General features: G+C 45.8%; 5 protein-coding genes across 5 annotated transcripts; 2 read left to right on the plus strand and 3 right to left on the minus strand.

The window, feature by feature from the left end:
* Window positions 1-22: 22 nt before the first annotated feature.
* Window positions 23-2,336, plus strand: F4817DRAFT_345592 (DUF382-domain-containing protein). Its single transcript, XM_049304278.1, has 2 exons — window positions 23-379; window positions 434-2,336. The coding sequence occupies exons 1-2, from the start codon at window positions 305-307 to the stop codon at window positions 2,153-2,155; spliced, it is 1,797 nt and encodes a 598-aa protein (XP_049156649.1). The 5' UTR covers window positions 23-304; the 3' UTR covers window positions 2,156-2,336.
* F4817DRAFT_345593 (sugar transporter) lies at window positions 2,337-5,318 on the minus strand. The gene is made up of 9 exons (XM_049304279.1): window positions 4,612-5,318; window positions 4,391-4,544; window positions 4,206-4,333; window positions 3,913-4,151; window positions 3,780-3,845; window positions 3,539-3,723; window positions 3,158-3,479; window positions 2,730-3,055; window positions 2,337-2,645 (listed from the first exon to the last, which is right to left on the minus strand). Exons 1-9 carry the CDS (start codon window positions 4,825-4,827, stop codon window positions 2,467-2,469), a joined length of 1,815 nt encoding a protein of 604 aa, XP_049156650.1. The 5' UTR covers window positions 4,828-5,318; the 3' UTR covers window positions 2,337-2,466.
* F4817DRAFT_345595 (uncharacterized protein) lies at window positions 5,319-6,387 on the minus strand. Its single transcript, XM_049304280.1, has 2 exons — window positions 5,519-6,387; window positions 5,319-5,404 (listed from the first exon to the last, which is right to left on the minus strand). The coding sequence occupies exon 1, from the start codon at window positions 6,085-6,087 to the stop codon at window positions 5,875-5,877; it is 213 nt and encodes a 70-aa protein (XP_049156651.1). The 5' UTR covers window positions 6,088-6,387; the 3' UTR covers window positions 5,319-5,404; window positions 5,519-5,874.
* Window positions 6,388-7,272: 885 nt separating this feature from the next.
* F4817DRAFT_200469 (uncharacterized protein) lies at window positions 7,273-9,785 on the minus strand. The gene is made up of 3 exons (XM_049298575.1): window positions 8,183-9,785; window positions 7,563-8,117; window positions 7,273-7,493 (listed from the first exon to the last, which is right to left on the minus strand). The coding sequence occupies exons 1-3, from the start codon at window positions 9,629-9,631 to the stop codon at window positions 7,392-7,394; spliced, it is 2,106 nt and encodes a 701-aa protein (XP_049156652.1). The 5' UTR covers window positions 9,632-9,785; the 3' UTR covers window positions 7,273-7,391.
* A 1,866-nt stretch (window positions 9,786-11,651) lies between these two features.
* Window positions 11,652-14,376, plus strand: F4817DRAFT_345597 (uncharacterized protein). The gene has a single exon (XM_049304281.1). It carries the CDS (start codon window positions 11,848-11,850, stop codon window positions 14,053-14,055), a length of 2,208 nt encoding a protein of 735 aa, XP_049156653.1. The 5' UTR covers window positions 11,652-11,847; the 3' UTR covers window positions 14,056-14,376.
* Window positions 14,377-14,635: the final 259 nt, after the last annotated feature.

Consider the following 14,635-nt stretch of genomic DNA (forward strand, 5'->3'; position numbering starts at 1 on the left):
AATGTGGCTGGAGAAGCTCTAAGCTAGTAAAGCTACTTCGTAGACTTCAGTTTTCAAAGTCGCGTGTTGAAATTATCCATTCAATATCCATTCAAGTCAGCCTTATCAACGAACAAGCTCATCCCAAACGCTACCATTCACTGTGTTCTATCTTTTAAATTGAACCTACCTAATCACCAGTCGTTAATAATCTGGAACCCCGGGTAAATCTAATTCTTTCGTCAAGGGAGAGTAAGGGCGTCGCGCCTGAGTCGTCGCATAGATTTTCAATAAAAAGAGGCGCGAGCCTAAACAGACTATCACGATGGCTCCTCCTAAAATGACGAAGAATCAGAAGCGCCGCGCAAAGAAGAAGGTAGAAAAACAGACTAAGATAGAGGTATGTCCTTGCAGCCCAATTTGAAGCAGGCCTTTAATGCTAATATGTAAGCAGGAAACATTCAAGGCCGACGATACTCCAGAGGTTCAAACAGATGAAGCAAAATTGGAGCCGACAAAGGATGCACCTAATAATAGCGACACGACAGAGCTTGAGGTCAAGAAGGAACCTACTTCGTCAGATAAAATCGCTGCCGATGGACCTGCTGAATCCGCTGAAGAATTCGATTTCGACCACGAAGATCCTACCTTCTCCATATACAAAGATATATTTACCAAGTTTGGTGTATCGAGAGAGGAGGATGATATTGCAAAGGAAGCCAACGCCGGCAACCAGGGTGAGGTCTACTTTGACGACGACAACGAAATACCCGACGAAGAAGAAGAAAGAAATACGCAGCCCAAACTCTCGAAGAAGAAGCGGAAGATGCTCAACAAGCTCTCTATTGCAGAACTTAAAGCGCTAGTAAAGAAACCCGAAGTTGTGGAATGGCATGATACATCATCATCAGACCCTCGAATGCTAGTCCAGATCAAAGCGCAACGAAACGTGGTCCCGGTACCTTCCCACTGGTCACTTAAACGCGAATATCTCTCATCCAAGAGAGGTATCGAGAAGCCTGCCTTTAAATTACCAAAGTTTATCGCGGACACTGGCATTTCAGAGATGAGAGATGCTGTACTAGAGAAACAAGCAGAGCAAACTCTAAAGCAGAAGCAGCGCGAAAGAGTACAGCCGAAAATGGGCAAGCTTGATATCGATTACCAGAAGCTTTACGATGCCTTTTTCAGGTTTCAAAGTAAACCTCAATTAACACGCTTCGGTGAAGTCTACTATGAGGGCAAGGAATACGAAACAGATCTGCGGCATCTCCGGCCCGGAGAGCTAAGCGATACCTTGAAAGATGCGCTTAGTATCCCTCCTGGGGCCCCTCCGCCATGGCTCATCCATCAACAAAGATTCGGCCCGCCTCCTTCTTATCCCTCTCTTCGTATTCCCGGACTTAACGCCCCTATTCCACCAGGTGCCCAATGGGGTTTTAACCCAGGATGTTATGGCAAACCGCCCGTCGATGAATACAACAGACCGTTGTATGGAGGAGATATCTTCGGTATCATGCAGCCATCCCAAGCAGCACCCCCTCCTGGTGAGCCTATTGAGCGTACAATGTGGGGCGAGCTTCAAGAACCTGAAGAGGAGTCGGAGGAAGAAGAAGAAGAAGACGAGGAGGAAGAGGAAGAAGATGAGGAAGATGTTGGTGCAGGGTTACAGACTCCTTCTGGCATGGAAACACCCGGCGGCTTGGCTAGCAGTGTACCGACAGAGTATGGTACGACGACCGAGTCTGTAGCCGGAGAGTTGGATCTACGGAAGTCCCGTCGTGGTTATGAGACCGAAGATAGCACGCACCCTCGTTCAGCTTACACGGTCATTCAAGAGAAGCAGGCTCGAGCAGAAGGCTTCTTCGGGAGTGACCGTGTATATGATCTCAAGAACGCTGGCGGGGATATGCGTGTCCTCGGCCAGGACGAAGATAGCAGCCGGAAACGGAAGAAGCCTGGCGATGTAGATGTATCTTTCGATCCAGACGCATTGGCGGATGGTATCAGCAAGGACGAGATGCAGAAGAGATTTGAAGAAGGCCGGCGTGATGAAGGCATTGGTGCTAATTGGAGGAGAGAAGAAGGCTTGGAAGAGATGATTGCGAATGAGAGTCGCAAGAGGCTGAAGCGTGACGAGGAGAAGAGAGACGAAAGGAAGAAATATAGATTCTAGGCTGATTCGCTTCCTAGAAGAGGACTAATAATAAATTGACCTGTACTTATTAGTGTATAGCATCGGGATCGATAGGCGGTTTGCAAGTCCTCATTGCCTGGGTATCAATTCAATCAGAGGTGATATGCTCCAAGGCGGGAGACTGGATAATAAATGTTCTTCCGTACCTACCTTTCACAACAGCTTGATATATGCACTCGTTTATTTGGTAAACAATTCAGTTATAACGTACTCTCCTTTCTTCCTACATGATTCTACCGTAAATATTCCCGCGTTCACTAACAACATAGGGGATAAGAGAAGTACAGCATCTAAGTCTCAGCTCTCCTTTCGCCCGCATCATTACTGGTAATAAGATCTACCTGTTCCTTTTGTGCGCCTTCTGTGCCCCGAAGTAGGGTTTCGACTTTAGTGCTCGCAAACTTACGAGCAGGTACTTTATTCTCGAACAGTATATCGAGCTCGGCGTAGGTTCGACCTTTAGTTTCAGCTATATGAAGGCGATCCGGGGATTAGTAACAATCCTATAAACTAAGGGAAACAGATAACTTATCCGAACACGGGGGATACTAACGCAGTCGAAAGAAGATCCAAGCCGTAAAGATAATATTCGTGCCAGCCCAGAAGAAAGCAGCTTTGGGGCCCCAGTTCCACTCGGCTGGATTGATCTGCCGGTACGAGACAATATTAATAAAGGCGATATTAATAGCGTTGTAGGCGTTACGGGCCAAGATGATGGATTTGGCACGCAGCCGTGTCGATGGGATCTCGGAGACGATGGTATAAACCACAGGGCCGATGGAGAAGTTGGATGTGGCGCTTAGTAGGATGACCATTGTTCCTGCTGTCCAGGCTTCTGCAGTGCTAGGTGGATTATGAATTCCCATGAAGCCGGTGATCCTGGTAATAGGGGAGTTAGCCTAAAAGGAAGAATAACTAAGGTTCCGGAATAGTAGGCATATAGAGGCATATAGAGGCGAGAAGGGGGATATTAAAACATACAGGAGTAAAATAAACATCACGATCATTCCCCAGAACACTAACGTCTTTCTGCCAGCCTTGTTCAGGATGAACCAACTAGCGATTGTCCCGACAGCGTTGAGACCATTCTGGCCCCAGCTTAGCTTGAACGAATCTGCGTCTGATATTCCCGCCTGCTGGTAGAAATAAGACGATAGGCCACCGATAGCTGTACCAGACATGGTTTGTGCGAGCCATATAAAGCATACAATCTCAGTCCGCCTAAGATCGGTACCTCTAAAGCAGTCCCAGTATTTGGTCCCCTCGGAGACCTGCTTCTCCATCTCGTCCGTATAGACCATCACTATAGAATTAGTCGCCTAAGCTAGAGATAATATACTAAAGTTATTGGGGGCGACCTACAAGCCATTGCCGCATCGGCATCGCGCTGGGTAAACCCGGAACTACGAGCCAGCCGCTTTAGCGACTTCTCCGCTCGTTCTTTGTAGCCATGTCGAACGCACCACCAGGGCGACTCTGGTGCGAGATATGTGCCGATAGCGATAGGAATCGGCCATATCCATTGTAGGGAGAAGGGGATCTTGTATCTAGGGGTAGTTCTTAGTGCAAGCATCGTCAACCCAGAACAAAGATCTAAACTTACCCCCACTCGTCTTGTCGACCTTCGAGCCCGACAAGCACACCCGCCGAGATGAATTGGCCGATAATCCTGTAGAGTAGCATCAGTATCTAATTTGCAGAGGTAAAACTCGTAGATTTGTTGGTTGAAGACTAACCAGCAGAGGTTGACATAGCTGGTAAGATAGTGCCTCAGGGGTACAGGGCAGACCTCAGCTGCGTAGGCCACGGTCATGGTCTGAAAAATGCCCCAGGCCATGCCCTGGAATAATTCACCAACGAGGAATATCGTGAGGCTATTGGCGAAGAACGGAAAGAAGATGAATCCCGTGACAGCAACCAATGCAGATATTATCGTCCAACGGTAGCCCCAGCGCTCAGACAGAACACCGGCAATCTAGGGCAGTCTTCTCTTAGTATAAAGCTTCAGGGATAAATAAAGAGTGTGTACCTGAAGGCCAATAATCTCGCCAACATTGGTTGCGCCTGCAATGCCATTCTGCCAACTCGCGGGGATCTGATAGTCTCCATTGGGTGCTTGAGTGCCGAACCTATCGCGGAAAGGGGGGAAAGAAATATCTACGAGATTGATATTAATATATACATCGGGGCAAGCAGTAACAAGCATTGACTTACACGAGCCAACAATCGAAGTCCCAAATCCCTCCATTATGATACATGACGAGAGGAGCATCGACCAGCCGACGGCTTTAGGATACACCTTGAAGGCATGGGAAAGTTTCATATCTCGTTCCCTCTCATTTGCGTCGTCCGCCTCGTTGACGAGGGTCTATTCTCGGTTTAATATGTCTCCTCTACTTTGTAGTTCTATAGGCATAAAAAAGTGTAAGTCTTACCATGAAGTCGTCAACATTCTCCGCGATGCGACTGGCAATAGCCGGGTCGATCTGAGCATATTGCCCATTCCCCGGGCCTTGTCCATCTCCAAGGCCCTTTTCAGAATCATGCTTATCACTTCTGCTAATATGCTGCTGAATTTCCGGTTGAATCTTCTCTTCGTCACCTTCCCCTACTCGAGAAGGTTGCTCTCCGTGTTCTTGGGATCTGGCCATGTTAACCCCGATTATCCAAGGGAACCTATCCGTAGAACTGTGATTTTAGGAGGTCCGAGACTGCTTTGTCTTGCCACGAGTCCGAAGAGTTGTCCATTAAAATTTCCTTTGTCATGCCCAGATCTCACGGTGCCGTAGGAATCCTCGAATAAGACAATATTACCTATCAACTAGTAATAGATCTACCCCGCAACGTTACCACATTCCATCCCTAGGTAGGTAATATATACAATGCCACATCCCGAGGTCTAGATAACCAGGAAATCATCAACCAACTGTAGCTCGTTATCGTATGTAGAACCCATGCAGGTCCGGTGATTGGACCAACGGCGCAACATCCCGTCGTTCTCGGATGCGGGGTACAGCCATCGCTTTTTACTCTCTCGAGATTCCACGACATCTGTAGAGTTTGGAACACAGCATGAGCCTTTCCCGTTCAAGGTTTTCGAATCATGTATGTATATATTTAAGGTCTGGTCACTTCTTAATGAAGGAAGTTCGAGAACCTAAATATAATCAATTCCAGCTGTATCCCGGCTTTATCAATATAACCCCGGTCATGTGACAACTCATCTATGTAAGTAAAAGGTGATCGTTAATCTCCATTGAAGTACTGGCTAGTCGATTACTTCGTCTTAGTTATATTCAGGTGATGATACCAATTTCATCGCCAATAAGCTGATTCTCATAGCATCACTTATTAGACGTACCACAAAGTATTTCACATTAAAGCCGTGACAAATTAGTAGGGTGTATGAATTCATTCGCATTCTATTAACCACGGATCGCTCTAAGTGAATAGTCTATTAGATAGGGATGCGTTGCCACCTCGGTTAGGGGTTAGGGGTTTTTGTTGTTGACTGTAATGGACCCATATCCACAGCTTCGTTCAGGAGCACAACCCAGCCGCTTGAGTAACGATACACCTTAAGCCGCCAGCGAAGAGAAAAGTGGCTCTAGTAAATCATATCCGCGCCGAAATACACCCATCTGTTCCGAGTGAATATAATGCTTTCACCTCAGAGGCCTCGAAATCAACAAGACCGACTATTTGTGCGGAATGATTTTCTGATTGTCCCTCTTGTCGCTGTCGATCCAGCGGCCGAACATGTATGCGATGAAAGCGACACATACTACAACGGCGAACCACCCTATACCCAAGCCAGTTGGATTTTCCCTGTTAGACGATGTTGACCTCACGACGTAATCAGCTATCATAAACATGGAGAAGAGGGCGAGGATGATGCTGAGGCTCAACATTGTGGCAGGAGTACTGTGAAGGCTGGTAGTTACTCGTGTTTGGTAGTACTGATAATATGACTGGTCGTGGGAGGGGGGATATGCTGCTTGATGGCGGTTTGAGATGGCGGTTTGGGGTTTGGTGGTATCGTGGAGATGGATTCGAGAGAGGGATCAAAGGGTTAAATAGTATTGAAAGACCTCGGTAGGTATTTGATATGTGGTTGGAAACGGATAACAAACTTTGAGTGACTCATCCCTTTTCCAGTTTTGACAACACGTGTTGATGTATCCTACTATTACAATTACAGCTATAGCAACGAAAACCTAGTGATTCCTCGGAAGTTGTAACAAGTACCACATACCTTTCGTGCGCGAACATGTAGAGGTAATTTCATTCCAACTCAAGTTGAGACCTAGTCAATGATGATGCCTCATTTCCTTGAAGTGACTGGATTCCAATTATCCCTAATAGTTATTCATTTTCGAGCTAGCTTATTGCTAGTTTATACGACGAAGAAATTATGTAAAGGGGTTTGGTGTAGCCTCTAGCGTTAGCACTGAAAATGATACATTCACGACTTTCTACGGTTCTGATTCTACGCCGTAGGATATTTATAACTACCTGCTCCTTATACACTATTTAACTAACGCTTACCTCCAGTGAAAGAATATTCTATTATAACTGGAAATAGTGATATTATCTTAATGACCTATGGAATGTTTAGGAGTAGACCCAGACAGGTAAGTGTTAGGATTATGATACACTGCAAAGATAAAAGTCAAGGTCACATAATAAGGTGGGCGATGCTTATTAAGATGGTGAATTATTCTAGATCGATCTTGAAGAATCAATTATGTAGCGAAGTCTACTTTAGGTAAGAAGTACTTAACTTATTAATTCGATGGGCTCATATATAATGGCATTTACTAGAGAGTACTCTTACTAGATTCTTACTAGATTCACGGATGATGAGGCAACTAATTATCAACTAAATTCCTTATTTCATATGGCAGTAGATTACCTCATCGGTTATAGGTATGGTATGTTTGGTGAAGCTTCTTTAGAGAAGGCTCCAAAAACGTAGTATGGGTTACAGAGAAGTTGGGGATACCTCGTTGCCACCTATTCAACATTGATCGCAACTGGGACTCTAAAATCACCTATTGTTCACGAGCCCCATGTATTTCCCTCGGGAGTTAAGGCCAGGATTTCCGAGTCGAACTACCCGCCTTTAACCACCACCCTTATAAAGGTGATTTCTGGCTTCTAACATAAAGTAGACGTGAGCTAGACATGTTACAACGTCCACGCCCAGAGCTCCCTAATTGCTGCAACAATCATTGCAACGCCAGTTGCGGCACCCTACAGGCATCTTTATATGTCCTCGGATGCAATTGATGTGGTATAGGGGCTTATCGCAATCCTACGGACAGTTAGCTTTACGTTCTGGAATGAGTTTAAAGGGAAAGTAAAGAGATACGGTCTGACTAACCAAATTTGAGCAGATTAGTGTGGATGGTCCTCGGATTGGTTGACCACAGACCGCACATCCTGACGCCGACTTGCGATACTGAGTTCTCGGAGAGGGTGGCTTTGTAGTCTCAGGCTGTTCAGGACGCTTCTGAGACCTAGCTTGCCGCATAATCGCAAGCGCCTTAACAATAGTTGATTCAACTAAAGAGTTCCTTGCTTTCAGGTAGCTCAAGTGCTTTGAGAATTCCGTCATGCGGCTCTGAGACGCAACTAGCCACAACGCCTTATCTTGAACGAATTTGAGGTAAACGTCTTGTAAATGAGGCTCCGAAGTGACACATTCTTTATTTACGTAAGCATCCCATTCTGAGATATATTCCTTCTCATCTTGGTGGACATCACTGTAATCCCGAATGATGTCTCGGTGCTTTTGTACCAGCCAAGTATCGTCGATGTCTGGCGGATCAACCAAAGACCCCGGTTCAAGCAACGCTTTACTGAGACGATCGTACATAGGCTGCTTGTTATTTGGCACTTGTTGCCTTGTATCCTTGGGACGACCTGGGAGATATGTCTTTGCACGGGGTTAGTATCATCCAATTTTCGCCGTATCCGCTCGGCCATTTTATGTCAACTTACCTGCAAAGACTTTGACTGCGTTAGGGTGTTCTGGGTCCTATGAAGAGATATACTGTCTTCGAGGTCGCTCTCGGGGCCCTCTGAACTTTGAATGTCCAATATGTACGAGCTAGATCGACGCGGGGTTTCTTGACCATGATGAGAGATCCAGATGCGGGAGGAACTCACATCAAAGTCATACTTGAACTGGTAATGGACCTTAACATGTTCTACTAGCTGGTTCATGGATGAATGAGCAGCATAGCATCGTATGCATTGGTAATTCTTTAGTACGACTTCCCCGGTCTGAGGGAGCACCCACGTAACTTGCCCGGCTTGGCTTCTATTCTCAGCCAATTTACGTTGCTTGCGTTCTTTACGCTCTTTCCCTCGTGCCTTGTCACTCAGTAGCTTGAGATTGTAGTTTTGCTTTCCCCTCGTTCTTAGTGAACGACTGGGGGTTGCCGCCTCTTCATGATCCTCGTCGTCTTCTATCAAGACATCCTGGTCATCTCTCAAAACACCGTTTGTTGCATTATCCGCCCTCCCATTGACATGTCCGTTTGTTAAGGGCTCTAGAGCACTACTAGGAAATGATGCCTTGGTCTCTGGCGGTGAAACTTCAACTTCGGTAGTACTACCTGCTCTATGACATGTAGACCATCTCAGATCCATGTCCATCATTAGTTCAGTCCCCATTTCTTGACCGACTCGTTTCCTGATCTTGACAGGTGTTGAGGCCCGGTGCTTTTCAAACCTGTAAACGACTTGAGACGTCAAAACCCAATGCCGTGGGTTGCTCGAGAGGTTGCCCTGGGTTTCTTCTTTGGGTAGTAGGTCAACGGGTGGCCAACATGGATCGCCAGCCGACTCCAGCTCGGCTTGAACGAGATAGTTATCAGCTAGATCAAACCCATTATCGTCATCTCGCTCAACAAATATTTTGTCCGCGGGGACATGAAATGGCGAGTTGAGATATATCCTAGCTCTCCGGCAGACATCGTCTGCGTCTCGAAAAACCTTTATATTGCATATCTGGCTATCGCAATAGAGGATGCGAACTTCCTTTGACCCGCGTAGTCGGAAAATGCTAAGCTTACAGCGAATACGAATAGTCGGAGTATCCTTTTTTGCGGGAGATCCCGTGCCATTCAATAGATTGCTGGACCTGAAATTAGAACTTTCCTTGTGGCTAATCTGGAGAACTTCCACACGAAGGGCTTTTTCGAAGTCATCGTAATTTTCAGATAATAAGTGGCCAACGGCGCCATTTGGAGTCGACTCTGGTGAGTCTTCAACTATGCGACGTCTTTTGGTAGCACGAGAGCCATGCTCATCATTAACGACGCTGTCACCGTTTGTTGATGATAACTTGATTCCCATGCCGTATGGAGATAGGTGATCGACGGCAGTTTTCCAGGCTCGGTGGATGAAAGGTAGTTCGCGTTTGTAGGGGGTGATGGTTGCCATCTCTAAAGGAGAACATCGGCGCAGTCACCACGGTGTTGTGGTACCCTGTTTTAGAGATGGAGCAGTCAAGTAGAATATACAGGAATGACCAAACGGCTATGGAATATTGCCGGGCAAACTCCTGCTAAAGAGGGAGAGTAAGCAGGTATGAGTGTTGCCGAGCAATTGCCTAGGAAGCACCAAGTCTGGACGCAACCAATTAGGAATTACAGGTATTGAAGTTGCATTATTGAATATCCTTAGCGCCAGAGACAAGTCAATGAGAATTATGGCGTAAAACTGAGATGAAAGCTGGGTGAGGAATTGGGGCTAAGACGAAGTGAAGTCTAAGAATGAGTGAAGAGAGTGGCTATGGTGATGAGATGTGCAACAAATTAAGTGTGGCTGGCCATGAACCTGGTTGTTTACGTTGGAAGTGATTCGAAGTGACGATTTATCGGCAAAAGCTGTGGGTTTGCCGGCGCATATAGTTGCGATAGTAGTCGTGAGTATACCTAGGAAAATGTGACTATAGAGAAATAAGTTGGGAGGGCATGTGATGCGGTTGACATGTCCGCGATGCGATGCGTGAAAAGTGGAAGAACCCGTCGACGCGTTCCGACTAACCAAGGTAGGCTGAGGAAGAAAGAACCAATCCTGCAGGGGTTAAGAAATGTGTGGCTACATACAGTCGCATCTTCTAAGTGGCGGATCTATGCATTACAAAAAGGTACGTACCTGATATCCGTACTTATAAAGAAGTGCAAGCCACAAATACATTTCAATGTTGCGACCCACCTTCCCCCCCCTTTGTTACATTATCGCATGGATGACATTGATGGACTCCTTTTGAAACTGTGCAAGTTTAACCAACAAAACCTAGATGCAGACTAAACATTACAAGTAGATATTTGCCCGAGCTGATAGATAGCAAATAGACGTTTGCTACTGGTGCCAGAGTAGATCAACGTATAGATGACAGACGCAGCTTAGTGAATGACTAATATAAATATGCCATTTCTAAATTTTTGAATAGGTATCTTTGAACATATACCCCCAAATAATATAAATCAGTTTTTTTTTTACAAACCCTCGATATTGCTCGGTACTACTAAACCCTAAATCTAACAAACCCAGCTTGGATTCACATTGCTTAAGCCTGCTTCAATATATGTAAATAGAGAGCATGCACAAGGGTTCAAGACCTGCGCAGGTTATTAAATATCCGGTTCCAATAAGTCCATTCTGGTTTAAGACTAATAGACTAGGCCAAGTGTTTATATCATTATAAGTAATTTCAAGCTAATCAGTTCACTATTTAAGTCAAGCCGTAAAATAAACCTAGCAAGGTCTAAAGCTACCTATATACACTGCAAGGGTTTAGTCTCGATAGATTAATAACTTACATAAGTAGCCGTTCAATCAGAAATGGTTAATTCAAATAAGTGGCAGCAACTGGAATATCCATTAAATATTATTAAAACAGCTATGCGTTTGTGACTACACGATTTATAATCTATTAGTTGCTATATTAAGTACTAAACGAACCAGTCGTCGGCCTTTAATATACACATCTTTAAATACATAAGACGCAAAATACCGGTAACTTTTGGCAAGACATATTGAAACGGGAACGGGGACTTGCATTATTACAAGCTCAATACAAGTAGCGCTATTAATTGACGTCGATGATCGTGGCATTGGCCGCAGTAAGTAAATTTGGGGCGTTATTACGTCCATAATCCCAACTAGTTTATATATAGTATAGTTAAAACTCATTCTAAATATCTTCTACATATGAGTACGTGGTCGTCTAACTTTCATCTCCTAAGAGCGACAAGCTGAAGTTCAGCGGTACGTAGATACAGTTTCAGCTGCGTGCAGGAGGTACGTTCTTGTAAGAGGCTACACATGGATGGTGGGGTACAGGAGGTAGATCCAATCATAAGCGAAAAACCTTATTAAGTGGGACATCCCGCCAATCTATTTTAGCTGCAGTGAGTCAATGCCGTACTTCGTACGTTGTACTTTCCTAGGATAAACACAACCCATTTCCGATTTACCTAACCCATTCCAATTGTTAATTCACACCAGAGCATTCACCTGCAAAACCCCCATTCAACCTACTATGCAGTAGCATATGTGGCTCTACCTCTCGATCCCCTTGTTATTTCTATGCCAACCGTCGTTGTGCCCGCTTGTCACTTCAAGCAATCTAATGATTCTCGACTCCGACAATGGATCGCCCTCGAAGATCTCTTCGGAGTAATCCATCCCGCGCTGCCAAGTTGAAGGCACCACGCCGCACAACCAGATCAACCGCCGCATACTTCCGTTCATACTCGCTTTCATCTGAATCCGACAACGACTTCAACGATGATGACGACGACCTCGAAAGTAGTAATGCTCCGATTAAACATACGTTCCCCAACACGCGAAAGCGAAAGAACACCCGCGATGACTATTCGCCATCTCCGAGAAAAGTCCAGCGCCGAACACGCAAGGTCATCAAAGAAGCCTCTCCAACCGTTATAACTCCCAGTACTCCGAATTCAAATGAAGTCACACCTGCGGCTTCACCCATAACTCCCTCCGACACTGATACGCCTCACCCTCCTTGGGCAACTCTCCCATATCATGTCCTATTGTGTGTTCTCGACAACGTCGCCGTGCCAATTCGTGACCTTTCATCACGGCGCGAGGATGTCGCCGAGGCGGTCGGCAGTTTGATGGCAGCCGCACGGGTTTGCAAGACTTTTCTCGAGCCTGCCTTGGCAAATTTATATAAGTGTCCTCCATTCTACCACCACTGGCGATATACCAAAGCTCCTCAAACCTCTCTTAGCCAATTCATCGACACTTTAAACTTGCCTCCCGACGCCACCATAGTTAATTACCGCCCCAAAGTCGAGATTCTGCAGATGGAAGTAGCATCAACCTTGACACCAAGGTACGGCACAAACTATCTAAACTTGCAGACTGTGGTCCAGAATCTGCCAAGACTGTCAAGCATGGAGCTATATCACGAATCTGACGAACCACCTTATCGTAAACTAGATGAGCACGTTCGATTTAAATGTGCTGCAGATGACCTGATGCAAACCCTGGCAGGCCGCAAAGCTAGTGATGCGACTGCCCCCACGCAATTGAAGAGCTGGCGTTGGAATTCGCGTCTCACTTCCGAATCACTCTCCCTGGATAAGCTGGCAGAATTTCATTTGAACTCTAGTTTTGCCAGCTTGCAAAAAGTAGCTTTTGTGAACTATCAACTTGCGTCCTGGGGTTTGTCGGCTAGGCAGCAGTCCAGTGAAGAGATAGAGAGACAAAACCATCGAAAAGTTTCCCAACTCTCCGCCTGTATTTCAGCTTTGCCAAACCTTGAGCATCTCATCTTGGAGTCATGTACATTGGTTAACGGCCTATTACTCGATCAACTTCCCACCTCTCTCAAACACCTTGAGCTTATTAACTGCTGGGAGCTGACAGCAGGTGATCTTATTGATTTTCTACTTACGCATGGGAGCCACTTGCAAAGCCTTACCATCAATCACTGTCAATCGTTGAGCTTAGCCTTTCTCCCTACCCTACAGTCAGCTTGCCCGAGGCTACAACACCTCTATATGGATTTGTCTTATTTCCGACACCATGAACACTATGCTGACAATAAACCCGAATACGATGTTCTTCTTACGGAGGATGATGTGCCGACATGGCCGTCTTCGATACAATCTATCGAAATCCTCCACATGCGGAAGTGGGGTCGTAGGGCAGCAGAGACCTTCTTTCAAAGCTTGGTGCGGAGCGCGTCAGACCTCCCCCACCTTCGCCGTCTTGCACTGAGGGTCGCACTAGACATAGGTTGGCGCCAACGCCAAGAACTCCGAGAGTTCTGGGTTGATAAGATGGCGAGGGTCTTCAAGAGGAAGACAAAGCCACCCAAAGATTTCAAGGCAGTACGCCCACCGCCGACCAGGCCTCAACGGCAGGACCAGAAGGAGCTAAAACCAAAGATCTCGACTTCTGCAGCACTACCAAAGCGACGAAGTACGCGAATCGCTAACCTTTCACCGGCACCCACCTCGTCAGAAGGGGAGCCGAATTACCCTAGTAAAGCCGAGCTTACGAGAGCCTCGGCCATCAGCAGAGAACTCAAGCGACTCAGGGGGAGTGGATTATTACTAAAGGAACGAGATGCCGACGACGAAGAGAGCGAAGATGAATTGGCCGCTGACCATTCTGATCAGAATAAATTGGAACGTAAGGTGAGAAAGGTTACAAGACGCCTATCGGACGATGGATTCGTTCATGGTCTTTGTGATGTGGTGGATATTCAAGTCGATAACCATCGTCCCATGGAAAGACAGTTTGACATGGAGGACTTCTTGGACTCGCCGGAAGACTCAGATCCTGATTGGGACGGTGGAGACGCTGATGTTTTCGACTAACGGCCCGCTCAAATAAGTTGCGACTTCTCCTATATGCCATATAACAAGGGGAATGACTTGCATGAGGATGGATGTGGTACGAATAGAAATTATTTCAATGGACTTGGCGTTGGATGGTAAGGTCGGACATTACTAGATATGCGTCATCACTGACACGGCTCTCCGGCATATGGAGTTTGATTAGCAAGGCGTCTAATCCCCGAGATACAAAAGGGTTGGAATTTGCACTTTGCATTGCTCAACGGCTTATAAATAGATGCTGCACATATATATTCTTAGTATCTTAGGTTTGCAGAGATGAATTCGGAAATTATACACTCATCCGGTCCACGTCCCATAATAACGTAAAGCATGAGTACCTCACTCTTTGGCATACATTAGAACTAACTTCACTATGTAAACGGTGGCAAATATGTGGTTAGCAGGTATCGAGATAAATTCTTGTGACCATACCCATACTTAATCTACACAAGACTATTAAATAATACAGCCATTTATTATGCGTATTATTGTTCAAGTGAGGTAGATAGCAATTCTAACAAAGAAACCGAGTTGCCAGATAGATTTGTTAACCGTCGAA

The sequence above is a fragment of the Daldinia loculata genome (assembly GCF_022478755.1).
Source record: "Daldinia loculata strain CBS 113971 unplaced genomic scaffold F4817scaffold_45, whole genome shotgun sequence".
Taxonomy (NCBI): domain Eukaryota; kingdom Fungi; phylum Ascomycota; class Sordariomycetes; order Xylariales; family Hypoxylaceae; genus Daldinia; species Daldinia loculata.

Excerpts from the sequence above, each read along its gene's own strand:
- F4817DRAFT_345592 (XM_049304278.1), top strand. The coding sequence starts at position 305 with ATGGCTCCTCCTAAAATGACGAAGAATCAGAAGCGCCGCGCAAAGAAG. Across the intron at positions 380-433 it reads AAAAACAGACTAAGATAGAG|GAAACATTCAAGGCCGACGA; the intron begins GTATGTCCTTGC and ends ATATGTAAGCAG.
- F4817DRAFT_345593 (XM_049304279.1), bottom strand. The coding sequence starts at position 4,827 with ATGGCCAGATCCCAAGAACACGGAGAGCAACCTTCTCGAGTAGGGGAA. Across the intron at positions 4,334-4,390 it reads GACTTCGATTGTTGGCTCGT|ATATTTCTTTCCCCCCTTTC; the intron begins GTAAGTCAATGC and ends TCAATCTCGTAG. Across the intron at positions 3,724-3,779 it reads GGTCGACAAGACGAGTGGGG|ATACAAGATCCCCTTCTCCC; the intron begins GTAAGTTTAGAT and ends AACTACCCCTAG.
- F4817DRAFT_345595 (XM_049304280.1), bottom strand. The coding sequence starts at position 6,087 with ATGTTGAGCCTCAGCATCATCCTCGCCCTCTTCTCCATGTTTATGATA.
- F4817DRAFT_200469 (XM_049298575.1), bottom strand. The coding sequence starts at position 9,631 with ATGGCAACCATCACCCCCTACAAACGCGAACTACCTTTCATCCACCGA. Across the intron at positions 8,118-8,182 it reads CGCAGTCAAAGTCTTTGCAG|ACATATCTCCCAGGTCGTCC; the intron begins GTAAGTTGACAT and ends CCCCGTGCAAAG. Across the intron at positions 7,494-7,562 it reads CACTAATCTGCTCAAATTTG|GATTGCGATAAGCCCCTATA; the intron begins GTTAGTCAGACC and ends AACTGTCCGTAG.
- F4817DRAFT_345597 (XM_049304281.1), top strand. The coding sequence starts at position 11,848 with ATGGATCGCCCTCGAAGATCTCTTCGGAGTAATCCATCCCGCGCTGCC.